Consider the following 15,006-nt stretch of genomic DNA (forward strand, 5'->3'; position numbering starts at 1 on the left):
CAGCGCGCAGGTCTCGGGAAGTGACGTAGGGTTGGTGCTAGAAGAGTCGCGGAAGGTGCGCATGCGCGAATAAAGGTTCCGGTGTAGAGAAAGTGTACATAGTCGGCGTGAAGACATAAATGCCCGCTTTGTTGATGTGGGAAGTAGTCCGTGACTACACAAATCGAGACATTTTAATGCTTTTCCTGACGTGAAAGAAGGTCAGCAATCCGGACCTGAATACGAGTGTTGTATCACAGTAAAAACAAGCAATGAACGAGTGTATAGTCTTTCTGTCAACCACAATTTGGATGCAGTGATGTTGCGCCTTTATGCTCATCCTCCGACGTTTGTCTCCCCATCTTGAGATGGTGGCAGGATCAAGTCGATTCAGGTCGATGCACATGACTGAGGTGGGGAGTCATTCGCTGAGAAGGAATAGCTGCAACATATTCACAAGTCAGAGGCTCTGATCTTGCCGCTTTTTTGTTGAATGATCACCAAGTTGCAGGGGAGGTCACCATCACCTAGACATTTTTATCAGATTTATGATTCATTATCATTCGGGTGAGTCTGTTGTATCAAACGTTCGCTTCCTGCTTGAACAATCAACCTGCGGCACATCCGCTTGAAGACAAATGTACACATCCCGGTCTCCCGTCTCTCCTCCTCTCCTTCCCTCAGCCTCGAAACACGTACGAGACGAAAATGCACGACACATTAATCACAGCCTCTCCCGTTTCTCCCCCAAAGACCCATTACCACTCCTTACCTCCTGGGCCTGCACCTTCTCGTAGAAGCCCGCCTCTGTAGTCTCATGCACGTGACATCCGCATGCAATTACTATACAGACAATGTATGTTGTTGGCTTACACGCAGCTTATTATAAAAGTATTAGAGGTCGACGGTGTATGTCTGGAGGGATGGGTAGGTAATGACATCGATATTTTCTTTTTTTCGGCCCGATCGACGACCTACCTACCACATCAGCGCTCAAAGTACATGACTTTGGGCAGGACGCCTCCTAACGTGGTTTCAACTCCTTTTTTTTTCTATTTTCCTGCCAAACGACATATTTCGGTAGCAAAACTTCAGTCAGTTCATTCTCTTGTCATTCATTATCTCGCCAACCCGTCCCAACATTCTGGCAAACCATATTTCCCATCTATTTACGGGTCATTTCTCATTATATGCTCTGCCCCAACATTTGTTGGACAGATGGCGGAAAGAGGTCAATAGACCTAATATATATTTATTTATTTTCGTGATACGCAATAAATGGTGTTGATCGTTGTATTGATTGGAGTGGCGGTCGCCCTAATCCATCGTTTCTATCTGGCTACAATTTGAGAGCAAATAAAAATCACTGATGTCTACTGAGTAGACCCTGAATGAGCGGTCTAATAGAGCTTGCAGGTAACATTTTACACTCGCAATGTCATATAAACAGGATGGAACATTAATAAAGAATTTATGAACGTGGAACACGAATAATCTGACGCCTACCTTATCAGTTTTGAAATCAAAGAACATAACATTTCAAGGAAACAAAAAACACGACAGTTTATGAAAAATACGGAAATGCAATCCCGAATACTGAGACGATCTCGACCTTTCAGTTTCAATTCAAAAAAAGCCAATCCCTAAAATACATCTCTAGTTTCCTGCAGGTAAAACTTGTTGTGTCTGCCCTTAGACCTCACGAGTCTTGTAGTTTTACAAAAGCTTGTATACATCAGGAAGTCATCAACACATCATCGTTGGTCTCATTTCGTGATGTGATATCGAGGAAACAATTTAGTGGAGAGCTGGTAAAGCCTTTCTTCGATGATTAAGTTCAAGAAGGGTGTCAAAGATCAGAGGCGTGCAAGCACGGCAACATGATTAAATATGGAACAAGGACTGTTTTATCACGGGGTTAAAAGGTGGTGTAGACAAAAACAGAAGTGACATTGAGATAGAAAACCACACTACCTGGTCCCTGCCCTCTATCCGTGGTTACCTTCAGGTGTCGGAACTTTTGTGTCCCTACCCCTGTATGTCTCACCCATCATTTCAATTCCCCTCTCTCAGTAGATTGTTATTGTTTTTCCTCGATTAAAATAAATCCCGTTCTCTTTCTGATTTCCCTGCCTACTATTCCGTGTCTACTCCACTCGTCTAGGTCCTCTGTTGCTCAGTCCTTCAATATCAATGCTCTCAAAGAATGACAAGTACTTCTCTTTTGTTGACAAACTGTAAGCAAATGCTATTAAGATGTTAAACACACGTTCACTAATGTTGCTTTTACTGTTTATCGTTATCAGTAGCATTTTTTACTTTTCTTATCTTTAAGACAGACTACACCTACATGTTGGTAGACTTTAGATTGTATCCTCGACCTCACATAAAAATGCCGATAACACGTCTCCTGTACCAGACGGGAGATTTGTTCAGCATTATTCCTCTGTATGATTACACTCTGTATTTTTTGGAAGGTAAGCTTCATTTTGTTTGCATAATATTGTGTTACAGGAGCGGTGCACTCAGGACGAACCAAAGGACAGTTCGTGACATGAGGCCAACACAGCACTGGTTGACTAGGAGCGGAGAGGATAGCTAGAGAAAACTTACTTTTTAAACAAGGTAATTTACGGTTTTAAGCTTTTTACACTATAATTATTGTATTTAAATTTTTTTTATTCAATTCCTTAAAAATGAGGCGAAGTATATCCGAGCCATAATTTGGCAGAGCTTCACTCGCTTGCTCTCTTTACGGAATTATTTTTCACATAGCTTGATATGCTTGTAGAGTGCGGTGTGGACGGTGTCGCTACCCACCCTCCCAAAAGCTGTGGAGTCACCAGGTACTGCTGTTCACCCAGGTGCCACACCCATTTCAACAGCGTCGCCTTAGCTGGAGGCAAATTTTATCGCTTTTAGGTTTAGGGTGGCGACTTTTTATCGGTGTATCGTTGCGGATATTTTGCATTTTGATTAGTGGGGAGGACCTTCAAGGCAAAAGAAAAAAAATTCATGGGAAAATAAAAGGGAAGATTTGTTTATAAAGAGGGCAGTCAAGAGTGATAGTTTGGGAATGAAAAAAATAAAATCTTTTGTCTATCATTTTCTTTAGCCGTTGGTGCACTCCGACAACTCTTATGTTGTCTTCTGATGTTATCATACAACTGTGGCTATTCTTTGTGGTTTTGTCATACTCCTGGTTCTTGTGAATGTCGTTTATAGACGGCTTCCGAAGCTGATCTGTGCTCAGTTCTCGGTGAGCGTCTGGCTTTTGTCCGCCAGGTATTGGGTAGACGTCGGGTCTGGGTCTTCTCTCATTAAACACGGTCCACTACTATAATATATCAGCAGGCAGTGCTGCTGGTAGTATAGATGACTACACCAAGAGTTGAACCATCAAAATCACAAATAGAAGTCTATCAGTCAATCGTCCCTTGACTGGTACAGGTCCGTGGAGAGCAGATGTAGAGATGCGGGAGCTGACAAGCCCACCACTTACACCTGTTTTGGGCGATAGTGATCAAGTCCTGGACAGGTCGACCAGGGCATCCCACATTCCTAAGCCAGTTTTTCCTCTGGTCACCCCAGGGTCGACCACCCTCCAAGATACCTTGAAGGACAGTCTTCAATAAACTGTCGTGTCGGGATGCGTGGCCAAACCAGACCAGCCTACACCGCTTGACTATTGCAAAGTAGATGTTGATGGTGTCAACCGAGTGTCAGAGGCTATACCACAAAATATACCACATATAACAAAATCCGTCAACACAGGTTGACAGATGGTTTCTGGATGTGGAAAAAGTTTGAAGGAAAGGGTTATGGCTTCCAACAGCCTTGTTACTTCAGAAGGGTCGATTCCAAGATAGCGACTGTATTGCAAGTTCGACGTTTTTATTAAAGCAACTTGCCTTTCCAATCAGCCTACTTCTAAAGTCTTTTACTCACCTAAAACAAATATTGTCTGACAAGTTTAAGAAAAATAACTTTTTGAATCACCTTCCCTTCAGAAAAGAACCTACTTTCTGCTCATTGGGCAACAGTTACCTGTGTTTAGAGTTCTTGAGCCCATGACAGCCAGAGCCCAAGTTTTGAGCGCCTCAGTTTTTCCGTCCAAATGAAAATGAAAACATTGGGCTTGGACACAGATGAATGTGTTTCGTTTTGTTGTTGTTGTTTTTGTGAGGGGGATGGGTTCATGGATTATCAGCCCCTTTTCTGAGTTCGTTACATATTGACAGCTACACATGCGACCAAGTGCGTGGTCTGAGAGGTGCGCTCATCTAGGTGTGACGTATGCACTAGACATGGAGTATCGGCGCCAGCGATCCTACACACATGTCGCTGCAGCTGCAGCAGCTGCGTACCGAACACAACAGCTGGGGTCAAAGATTAGCAACACATACTGAGTGATGGGCAAGCCGTGCACGGTCGCGTCAACAACTGTGCCGACATTGTTGATGGCAGTCAGTATTCATCACCTTCCTCTGTCATCGTCACCACCAACATCATCATCATTCTTCTCGGGCCAAGCATGTGGCCATTCTTGTTTACACGTTCGGAAATGGAAGACGAGGTACTACTCACCTGAGCAGGAAGTTTCTATTGTTGTTTTTATTTTTTATTTTGTTTATTGGGGAGGAACCTTGCTCATATGTTTACGTTTAATGTGGTTAGTTCGTTTCTCGTGTGCACCAGTTCCACATTGGGCTATTTCTTTGATTAGAGTATGTGTACACGATGTGTTGGTGTTATATTTTTGACGCATGCCTGCTATTTACAAAATCGTTGTGTATGTGTGTGTGTGTTTTCTCAGCAGTGTGATTTTTGGAAATTTTTATGACAGTTGTAATAATCTAACATTTGTATTTCACTTTGCTAAAATTCTCCACATCAGTCACATTATACCATGATCCCACTCACAGGAAAAAGTCGAAGTTTTTCTATTGACATTGCTTGTTCCATGACCCACCTGGAAAACTCTCCTCTTATGTAAAGTCTACTGTCGCCATCAGTGAACTGAAAGCTCAATGTTTTATTGTTCCTTTCTCCTAAAATCACCTCAAACTGAAATCTGGTTTTTGCTCATGAATCATAAAGATAATGACCTGTAGTTCCAAACACCGAAAGGTGCAAAGTATTCCTTGACAACTTTGAAGTGTTGGTTATCCTAACATGGTTATCCTACGATTGTCCTGTCATGACATGAGACATACTATTTTAATTATGATATTCTATCAGGAAATGAGATTTGACTTTCTTAGAATGACATGAGACTCGAGTTTCATGTCATAATATGTGATTTGTGTATTTTATCATAACATTTAACGTAGAGATGTTCATTCTGTGCAGGGTCTTCCGCCTTGGGTTACCATGGCAGAGTCATTTCGGCGCGAGTTGGAGACGGAGGAGGGAGTGGAGGACATGATCAACTTGAGGTGAGTTCCCGCGATCCCCCCGCTCTTCTTTTATTGATCATAAACGAGGCATAGTTCTGTTTGTGTTCAGGGTCTTTGAAGACCAGAAGAAATGAATGGAGACAAAGATGCTGTTCACCTTGCCTTACCTGTCATAACAAGGTGGAATGTTACCTTGTCATGACCGAGGGAAGGCTGGTGTCTGGCTCTCTGTCCTGTCCTGCCATCAGGTGACTTTCAAGTCACTTTGTGAATTATATGTTGAAAACTTGTTCCTCCAACATTACCTGCAAGCTGAAGTTTGAATGACGACCAGCGAAAAATCATTGTCAGTAGTAAATCACACAATCTGCTGCCATTGTCAGTTATATACCCCATATCTTCCTTTTCCATGGTTCTTTTTCTTTTTTCGTTCCTGCTGCCTACTCTAGCATTGAAATCTCCCTGTACTATGATTACATCATTGCTGCCTGAAAGCTGTAGAAATCTTCTTTGTCCTCTTCCTTTGCCTCAGCTGTGGGTGCATAGCAGGTCAGGATGCAAAGCTTGGTGAATCTGGAGTTGTGCCTAGCATACAGATGGATTTCCAGTGTGTCCATAGGAATGGAATCCCATGGGAATCCCATGGGATGACGTCCCATATGTTGTATTTCCATGCTTGATATTGCAAAATAAATTTACTGTTATTCATTCATCAAGGATTTAAATCTTTCCTCTGAATCATCTATGTATGTTGGTTTTCAGTGTGTCCATAGGATTGTTAATACCATGGAATCCCATGGGAAACGTCCCTGGGATGGGATGAAAATGCCATGGGACGGATGGGACGGATAGAAAAATATGTCCCATGGACAACCCTGTGGATTTCGCAGATTGGCTTCCATTCTAATAGGGAGTTTTTGTGTTATATTGGGATAAGCATTGAAACCCCTCTGTGTTGGTCGTCGTTTCTTCCAGACCACAAAATTTTGTCACTATTTGCAAGAGTTTTCTTTCTTTTGTCCTGTCCTACCTGCTTCTGCAATTCTAAGATCGAGTGCGGTATAAATACATTTCTTGGAGGGCGTGCTCTGTTTGGTTCAGTATTCTCACATTTTAGCAGCCTATAGTAACCATGAGTTTTTGGGGTGAGAGAAGGTCGGCTGTCAGGTTGGGAACGTCCTTGCGGCTTTGGTCCCTAACCATCATAACTCCAGTCACCTGGTCTGCCTCTCTAGTTTCCGTAACAAAATCTCTTTTTTATGAATTGTTAGTCCATTGCCCAACCCCTAATAACCCGGAGGATCAGCGGACCACTCTTAGTTTGATATCTACCCCTTGATCTGTCCAGCATTAGTGACCCTGCAAGGAATTAGTGCTCCCTTCGGTATAGTTCTAAGGGTCATCGAGATACGCAAGCCCCCTGACCATAGCAATGTGGTGGTCCATCAGGAATCGACTCTGCTAAGTCTGGTCTGAATAATCGACTTTCTAGTTGATACCAGGCGATTTAAGACTTAAGACCTCTCATATACATAAGCAAACAGAGATTTTTGAAAGTTAAGGAAGAAAAACTTGGGCTCAACGCCAGGTCTGGCTGAAGACCTCACGAAACCACCCCAGGTGCACAGGAGCGTCTCTTGGCGCAAGCTGCATGGCTTAACTAAATCAGTCCAAGCAATCGGCTAAACTGCTTTTATTAAATTTTCATAATCATTTTAGCCAACAGCTTGTCGTTAACCACACTGCTAACGCCTTCCATGCACCTGGCCCCAATAAGCTGGCCGTCATAGGCTGGCCATCATTGTGATATCATAAGCGCAGAACCTATAGATTATCAATCACTAAGGATCTTACATCTAGAGGTGAGGATAATGACGACCGTTTGATAAAAGTTTGATACCGATAAGTGTTCGAATGTTGTTGGCTGTTTGACAGGATTGTGGACCCATAAATGTCCAAACCGGGAAATACCAGCTAACTTATTGCTCTTCCGCGTTCACCTGATTGTAGGCTTTATCTTTATCATTTTTTTTTTTTGGGGGGGGGGGGGTGGGAGGGCAGCATACTCTATCCTGTGGAGGTCAGATGTTAAGTATCTCAACTAACGATGTTTAATATTTGAACTTCAGCCTTTACTTTCTCTATTCCGAGGACATCATCTTTGTGCGCCTTTTCATGGCGTCCTAACGTCCGTAGGCAGACGGGAGGGGATGAGAGTGCGGAGTGATGTGCCGGTGGGCAAAGTGACTGGTCGAGTGACCGATATTATCGACAGATCGATGATCGATTGGTGTTGTTGCATAACGTCCCAATTTCTGTGTGCGCTGGTTAATGACATGTTTATTGTTGAAATATTTATTCATTAATATGTTGTTTTCCCTCATCCATCGGCTAACCTACTGTAGCTATGTATGCATAACTTAGAATTTAATATTAAAATATATTGTAATATTAAATCGCAGATATTTAGCAGATGTATTTTAAAGAATTGTCTTTTTCTATTTTTGTAATGGAATTATCTTTGATTTTTTTTAGGGGGGGGGGGGGTGTTGATGGTGAATAATGAGGGCATCAGGTCGCTTCAGTTGTCTGGGGTTTGGGCACTAAAGGGCGCTGCCGGGTAGAAGGTCTGGTAAAAGAAGGGAGGAGTCTATTGTCTACATCAGTCTTTACAAACTTTCCCGCATGCCATTCAACTTAGATAAATATTGATGAAACTCCTTGTGGATGAAGGCAGGTGTAAAAGGAAGAATCCCAAAAGACCTTTTTTGTAGCCAAAAACCCATTTAGTTCGTCCTTTGAAAGTTGTGCTTAACTCAAGCAACAGAAGGGTTACCCATACACAGGGTCATGGAAATGTCGAGAGCATTCACCAATCTTTTGAATACGTCGGCCTTAAACTTGTTTACAGTCTGTGTGGCAGCTGCTGGTCTCTGATTTCTTTGGTTACTCTGGGCTTTTAGCGACATAGGATCCGGGTGGCAAGACTAGTCTCGGAATATCAGCATCTCCATCGTCGACAGTAAATTCCTCATTCGTCCAGTGCAGTTCCCGTGTTCACCGTCTGTCCTCTTCGTCTCTTTCCTGACATCTTCCTTTGCTGTCGATCGTTCCACACACACTGCCACACCTGTAATATTCCATCATAAACCCACCCAGCTGACAGCTGAGAGGGGTTGCCATAGCGACACGTCAGCTCAACAGTAGGTCTGCATCTCTCGTCTCCATGGTGCGGGACTGCAGCAGATATTTGCTAGCGGGGTATTTCTGGTTTATGGCTGTGGTTAGACGTAGTCTAGGCTGGTATTTATGTCGAGCCTGCAACTGTCGTGGGTGTGATAGATCATGGGCTGGTGAAGCACCATACCCTTCTAACGTGCTCACTGACAGAACAGAGGGGACATGTAGGTGATATAACAGATTCCAGTTACAGCCTGGCGTGCAGTCTTGAAGCGATTACTTATCTTTCTACCTCACAGGATTCGCAAAAATCCTTTCATATTTATTTGTTTCTTTGAGTGAGCGTGCGTGTTTATGTGTGTGAGAGATAGAGTATGAGTTATAATTTATGAGTATTATTAAGATAAAATTATAAGAAAAGTTATGCTGAAATTTTGTCCTTTTACAATCATTATATCTCGATGCTTTTAAATTAATTCATACTTTTTTCCTCCTGAATTTTCAGTGACCTGAACGAACATATTATTCTGCATAACCTGAGAACTCGTTATGGACGGGACCACATCTATGTAAGAATTAGGACATCTAATTAACACTCAATCATCATACGAAAGTACTATAGACACTTTAAGAAAGTGCTATATATAGATTTATGTTTTATTAATAATTATATATGGTAATGTCTTTCCAAACAGTTGTATGTAAATTTACATGTCTTTACTTACATGTGCCTGCGAGTGTCTACTCTTTTGAAGTTGGGGAGAGGGTGTTCCAACGTGCATTAAATTTAAAACTACCGATAAATAATGGCGTCAGTTCGTGGAAAACAATGTACAGGACCAAACAAGTTATACAAAAACATAAGGAGAAGAAATAAAGTATTCAGAAGACTGTATAGATACAGCAATTTAAACTGTAGGCACAAGAAGAACCGATAAGGGACGCACTTTGACCGCTCTACATAAAACCTTTACATTGGCATGTGTAATAAAAATAATTACTTACTTTTTGGAAGGCTATCTGGTCCATATCAGCATCAAATACTGGTTACATGCTTATCAACATCGGGTAGCTGTACAGAAGCATAATTTCTTTTGTATTAAGGGCACAGTTTTAGAGTTTTTAGTGTAGAGTAGTTATCTGTGCAATTATTATCTGTGTCTATAATTGCTTCTGTAACTGTTTGGGGTGTACTCAGTCATGAAAACCTTATTCTCAAGTATTCTGTTATATGTAGGGCAACTTTAATAGCTTCATTACCGTATTCTTACACAGGAGGTGAACCTTATATAAGGGTAAGGAAATCTGTGGTAGAAACGTGGAATATATTTGTTGTATACACATAAATGTTTAGGACATAGCAACAGAAAGTGGTAAAGGTCTTCCACGCTTCTGTGATCATACTAATTACATTCAGGGTTAATGCTAGTTTGGTTAAACGAATGATTCCATGAAGGTGTCCTAGTTAAGTGAAGATGATAATCACAGTCAGGAAAAGACAATAATTAATAATACCATTTTTAACGGAAACAACCCATAAATATTTGTTTCACGCTGGTTATAAACAGAGGAAAATCGCCAGCCATCTGCATTTGCTGTATCTATATATGTGGGTGTGTTTCAAATGACTCATGCAGATCCATTCATATTCACGATTTAAATGTGAAAGACATGAAAACTATTATTTTTAATACGAGTGCTCCAGATCTTGAGGAATTGAGCCTGCTGGCTGTGAAACAGTAAGTCATGGCTGTTGAAGGACTTTTTGCTGCAGCGACAAACAGGTTTTGGTTGACATGCTGTTGGCAGATTGCTGGTCGCTCGTTTGTCATGCTGTTGACACGAGGCATACACGTTGCACTCATGAGTAGGTCTCCAGCTGAGTGGATATGAACATTTCTATATCTACCTCGGGTTGAACACAATCTCAGCAAGACTGAATAAGGCCTCAGGCTTTTGATGCCAAAAAATGGCTTCCTAAATAACAAAATTAAAGGGCCTTCTAAGCCCCACTGTATTTACGAGAGGGCAGCCTCCGGCTTCTCCTCCAATGATCGTCAAGTAAATTATGCCCATTTATAATGGAGAATTTTATATGTAAAGAAAAAACTCTTAACGTTCAGACATTGAACATCAGTAATAACAATTCAGCGCTCACACACACACACACAAACACGACGCATACGCGCACGCAGACATGTTATTGTGGAAAAAACGCTTGACAGTCTTCAACCTGAAACGCCATATATTAAAACTGGCGGCTCTTATCATTTTTCAATTGATACAAATGGGAAAATTCTTATTATAGACCAAGACTATTAAATAATCGAAGATGGGATTATTTGGGAGTCTTAGCTAAGTGAGAAAGATTTCGGAATGATTAGTTTCTGTACTTCAATAAAGAGTGAGAGACACTTGAGTGCATTTCAATCAGTCCACGTACATCTTGCATGTCTAAGGGCTTTTGTGTTGGTGTGTAAGTAATCTGCAAGTGTCTGTAAGTGTCTGCAAATTAATGACTTTGACAATCTTGTCCTCAGACATACGTGGGCAGCATCCTGGTGGCGGTCAACCCGTACAGAACTTTCAACATCTATGGTCTGGACATGGTCAAGCTGTACGACTCCCAGCAGCTTGGAAACCTGCCACCGTGAGTTCTCCAATAAATTTGTCTTCTCATCTTCTTAACTATGTTCATTTGCATTGACATTTCTCCCCAGTATATTCCACATCCGTGAAAATTGATTTAATGTCGGCGATTTTCTGCGCATTGGAGATTTTCCCCTACTTGCAACCAGAATTCAAAACTGATTTTACTTTTTGAAAAAAAAGTAGTGGGAATTGGGAATTATACGTGAAGCCAGCCACTAAGATAAAACAGCCAAAGCTGTAAACAGATGTCAACTCATGAACGGATGAACCCTGTCGACGACCCTCAAAATAACGCAAAGTCTTTGGACAAAAACCTACTTTCCCAGAAATGACAGAATGAGTATTCTGGGGGTAAATGCACTATACACAACATTCAGACACTCACTAGCTGCATGATGACACAAGGAAGTCTGTTGTCATGCTATAGTTTGGCTTGGCGCATACAAACAACTACAATGAGTTATGCGCTTGGCCCCAGGATACGCATTGAGGTGTTCATCCACGCGAGTCAAGTTATTCAAGATGCCTCATCCATGCATGAGCTTTTTCTGCATCGCTAATCTCAGCTTACAACAACTTCACAGCTTTTGAGGGCAGTTCATATTTCATTTCTTAGGGGTTTTTCCCCCCTTAAATAAAACCCCTTTAAAATGTGTTAGTAACACTGAAAGCAAAATCTAACATCATTGTGAGTAGGACGTCCGTTTGAAAGTGAGTACATCATCGCTGCCCAACAAATAAACCACAGCAACAGCTGAAATCAATTGCGCTAGCCCGCCCTCGCGCACATAATATACATGCACGTGAAAAAGTGCATCAGCTCACCATTTTGTGGACCATTTTAATTATTATGAAATCTTTGCAGGAATGTGTTTCCCGCGCTTGATGTACTGCATTCAGAACAAACTTGTGATGGTTGTAGGGGATAGGAGGAGGGTTAGGTTGGGGTGAGCGGCGGGACGCGGGGGCTATGCTGTGTTTGGGATGCCTTGTGTCTGAGTGAACGCACCGGACCACCCGAGCCTCCCAATGGCGCTGTTGGCTTGGAAGGAGAGGAAGTTAAGAACAAATTTGAGAGGAGCGCGTGGGACAGGTGCTTCTCGTGCCGCACGCGTCTGGAAGTCAACAAACGAGCCTGGAACAACAAGACGCCTGTCCTCCGTGCACACCTGGGCCGTGCCTTCCCCGCCCTGTCGTTGCTGTTGTTCTTGGTGTGTTCTCAGTTACTTGTTACACGCGCTTCCCCTCCTCTTGTCCGCATCCTATCTCTCTGTCGGCTGCAGGTGATCTTCCTGCACACACTCCCTCCCAACTTTGTAATATTGATGTTTCACCTGTATGCTTGATGTCGAAAGCAACAACGTGAATAAATATTTAAATAAAGTCATGGGTGTGTAACGTTGGTAACTGATGCACCGACAGCATAGCTTCTTGGTGGCTCTTTTTCACGACTTGGTTTTGTTTAAAAATTATTTTTTTAAAAAATCGGAAAAAAATAATGAAGCAAAAACACATGCTAATAATATTGTCAATAGTTATGTCTTTCTCATAATTGTTCAGTGTTGTCATTGTTATTGTCATTCTAAGAATATATCAAACCAGCTTCTTAAAGCTCTCATACTTATGACATTTATTTAATATATCAGTGGGAAAACAGTGGGACAATCATTGAAGTGTTTTATAAAGAATAGAATCCTTATTGTGTTATTATTTTTTTTCAACTTTGCCAACATTAACAAACTCTCATCTCGAAGACTGTTAAACGATTAGTCTCAGTATTAGTGTGAAGTATTTTCTGTGTTGCAGGCATCTGTTTGCTATTAGCAGCGCCTCCTACAGCAAGATGGTCAAGGAGAAAGAAAATCAAGTTCTTGTTATAAGGTGAGGATACAGTCTAGAATGTCCGTGTCTAATTACTGTCGAAAGAAGAGAGGTTCGCAGGAATGTTAACAGGTGAGCACACAGGTCCACGCAGCAGAGAGGTCCAGAACCGTGCAGTGGCTCGGAATGACTCCCATCTCCTCCAGGATTAAAATAGAGAAGCTGCTGGAGGTCATGCAGTGGGCCTAAATGACACTCCTGTCCCCCCAGGATTAAAATAGAAAAGCTGCTGGAGGTCTGTTCGTTGTTAACCTTTCTTGGCCTGTCTTGTCTGCATGTCACCATTCGTCACGAGTCATCGTGTCCCAGCGCGTTCTGTGTTCCACTTTGTCACATGGCGGCTCTAGCCTGATAAATTCACAGAACAACCAAAGTATGCTTGGACTTAAGTGCTATATTTTTTTTAAAATTTGAGCAGTTAAATACCGATATTCATTTCTTGTTTTCTTGATGTCTTTTTCTTTCTTCGTCGCTTCATTCTTCTTACCCTATCATTGTAATTCAACACGCTATAATGAATAAATATAACAAGATTTATATAAATCAGTATAAATAAAGTATAGCAGCACAAAAAAAAAAAAACCAAAAAAAACAACTGAATTATATTCACTCGCAATTCGTGTTTGGGAAAGTGTGTGTAGTGGCTTACTAGTCGCACTTCTCTGGCGAAAGGTAGAATGTAGACAAACTCCTCATTAACATACAAACAATTTTGGGTGGGCTCATTTCCATCACAGATTTGCACGCTCAGATTTGATCAGCAAATTTCAATGCTGGGACGATTAGAATATGTCGAAATAGCCGTGCAAACATCGACACACGGCATTAGCAACAAAGTTTCTCTTCGATGTGCGCATGCTTTGTAATAGAAGACAGCAACTTGATCGCTAGCATTGACAAGCAAAGAAAAGACAGGATGGGCGGAGAACAGCAGGGTGTCAGGATTATTTAGTGTGTGTGTGTTAAAGGAAATCATTTGTTCAGTGGTACTTCCAGGCCAATCCACTAAAGCTCTTCTTAAGCTGGCAAATGTTGTCAAATAGTTTGGCAATGTTGATGTTTCTCAAGAAACCCATGGTCTTGGGGCGAACCTTCGGGACGTTCGAACTATGGTCAACACGCTATGTCCAAACTTGTTCGTCAATATAATACAGTCCAACAATATTAATCATTCTTCCTGTTTACATCCTTGTGGCTGTGTTCTCTTACTTTCTCTTTAGAAGCAAAAGCACTAGCGCTCGTCATTGTTGCACGGGATTCTTGGAATCCTTAACACGAAATGTTTCATTGGCCTTCAATGCTTCCGCCATGTTTCACTTGCAGTTGATAGCATTAAACCCGCAGGGAAGTCGCTGCTCAAAGTCCTTCTTGCTTATCCTTAGTAAAATGTTGGTCAACATCAGAATTCTTCGAAGTTTAAATATAAGATTTCAAAAATGATGGGCAAGAAACTTTTCAGAATGTAGGAAATGAACTCAATGAATGTAGGCCTAGATGGAAAAGACCTACCCAGGGCTTCTGCTAAGGCTAAATTCTTTGGGGTCCCAGGGACCCCTTCTTCAGATTTTTAAGGGGTCCCTGTTCTTCGCCCAAATTTGAAGGGGACCCCATTGACGAAAATTGAAGGGGTCCTCCGCACTTTTAATGCGTACTGTACGCAATTTTTTGCGTAAGCAGAAGCCCTGCCTACCTATATGCGAGGCTTATAGCACGACAAAAACCTTAAAAAAAAACAAAAAAACTGAGGGCTGTCGTTTGTGTCTTGAGAATGTATTTTAGTACCCCGGATATTTCACTGTATCAGCCCCTCCTCGCTCTTGCTTTATCAAAGCCCTTTTCAGTAGTGATGGAAGGCAAACTGAGGCCATTCAAAGTTGAATGATATGAAGCAGGAGCTATAGATCACAAATTCTCT

General features: G+C 41.8%; 1 protein-coding gene across 1 annotated transcript in view; it reads left to right on the plus strand.

Moving 5' to 3' along the window:
* The first annotated feature begins 4,414 nt into the window (after positions 1–4,414).
* The window catches only part of LOC112561210 (unconventional myosin-XV-like), a 55,334-nt gene continuing 44,742 nt past the window's right edge, over positions 4,415–15,006 (plus strand). Inside the window, 5 exon segments of the mRNA XM_025233555.1 lie at positions 4,415–4,555; positions 5,332–5,417; positions 9,064–9,127; positions 11,099–11,208; positions 13,017–13,091. Coding sequence (XP_025089340.1) covers positions 4,544–4,555; positions 5,332–5,417; positions 9,064–9,127; positions 11,099–11,208; positions 13,017–13,091 — 347 coding nt within the window. The 5' untranslated portion in view covers positions 4,415–4,543.

The sequence above is a fragment of the Pomacea canaliculata genome, linkage group LG1 (assembly GCF_003073045.1).
Source record: "Pomacea canaliculata isolate SZHN2017 linkage group LG1, ASM307304v1, whole genome shotgun sequence".
In the NCBI taxonomy this organism is placed as follows: Eukaryota; Metazoa; Mollusca; class Gastropoda; order Architaenioglossa; family Ampullariidae; genus Pomacea; species Pomacea canaliculata.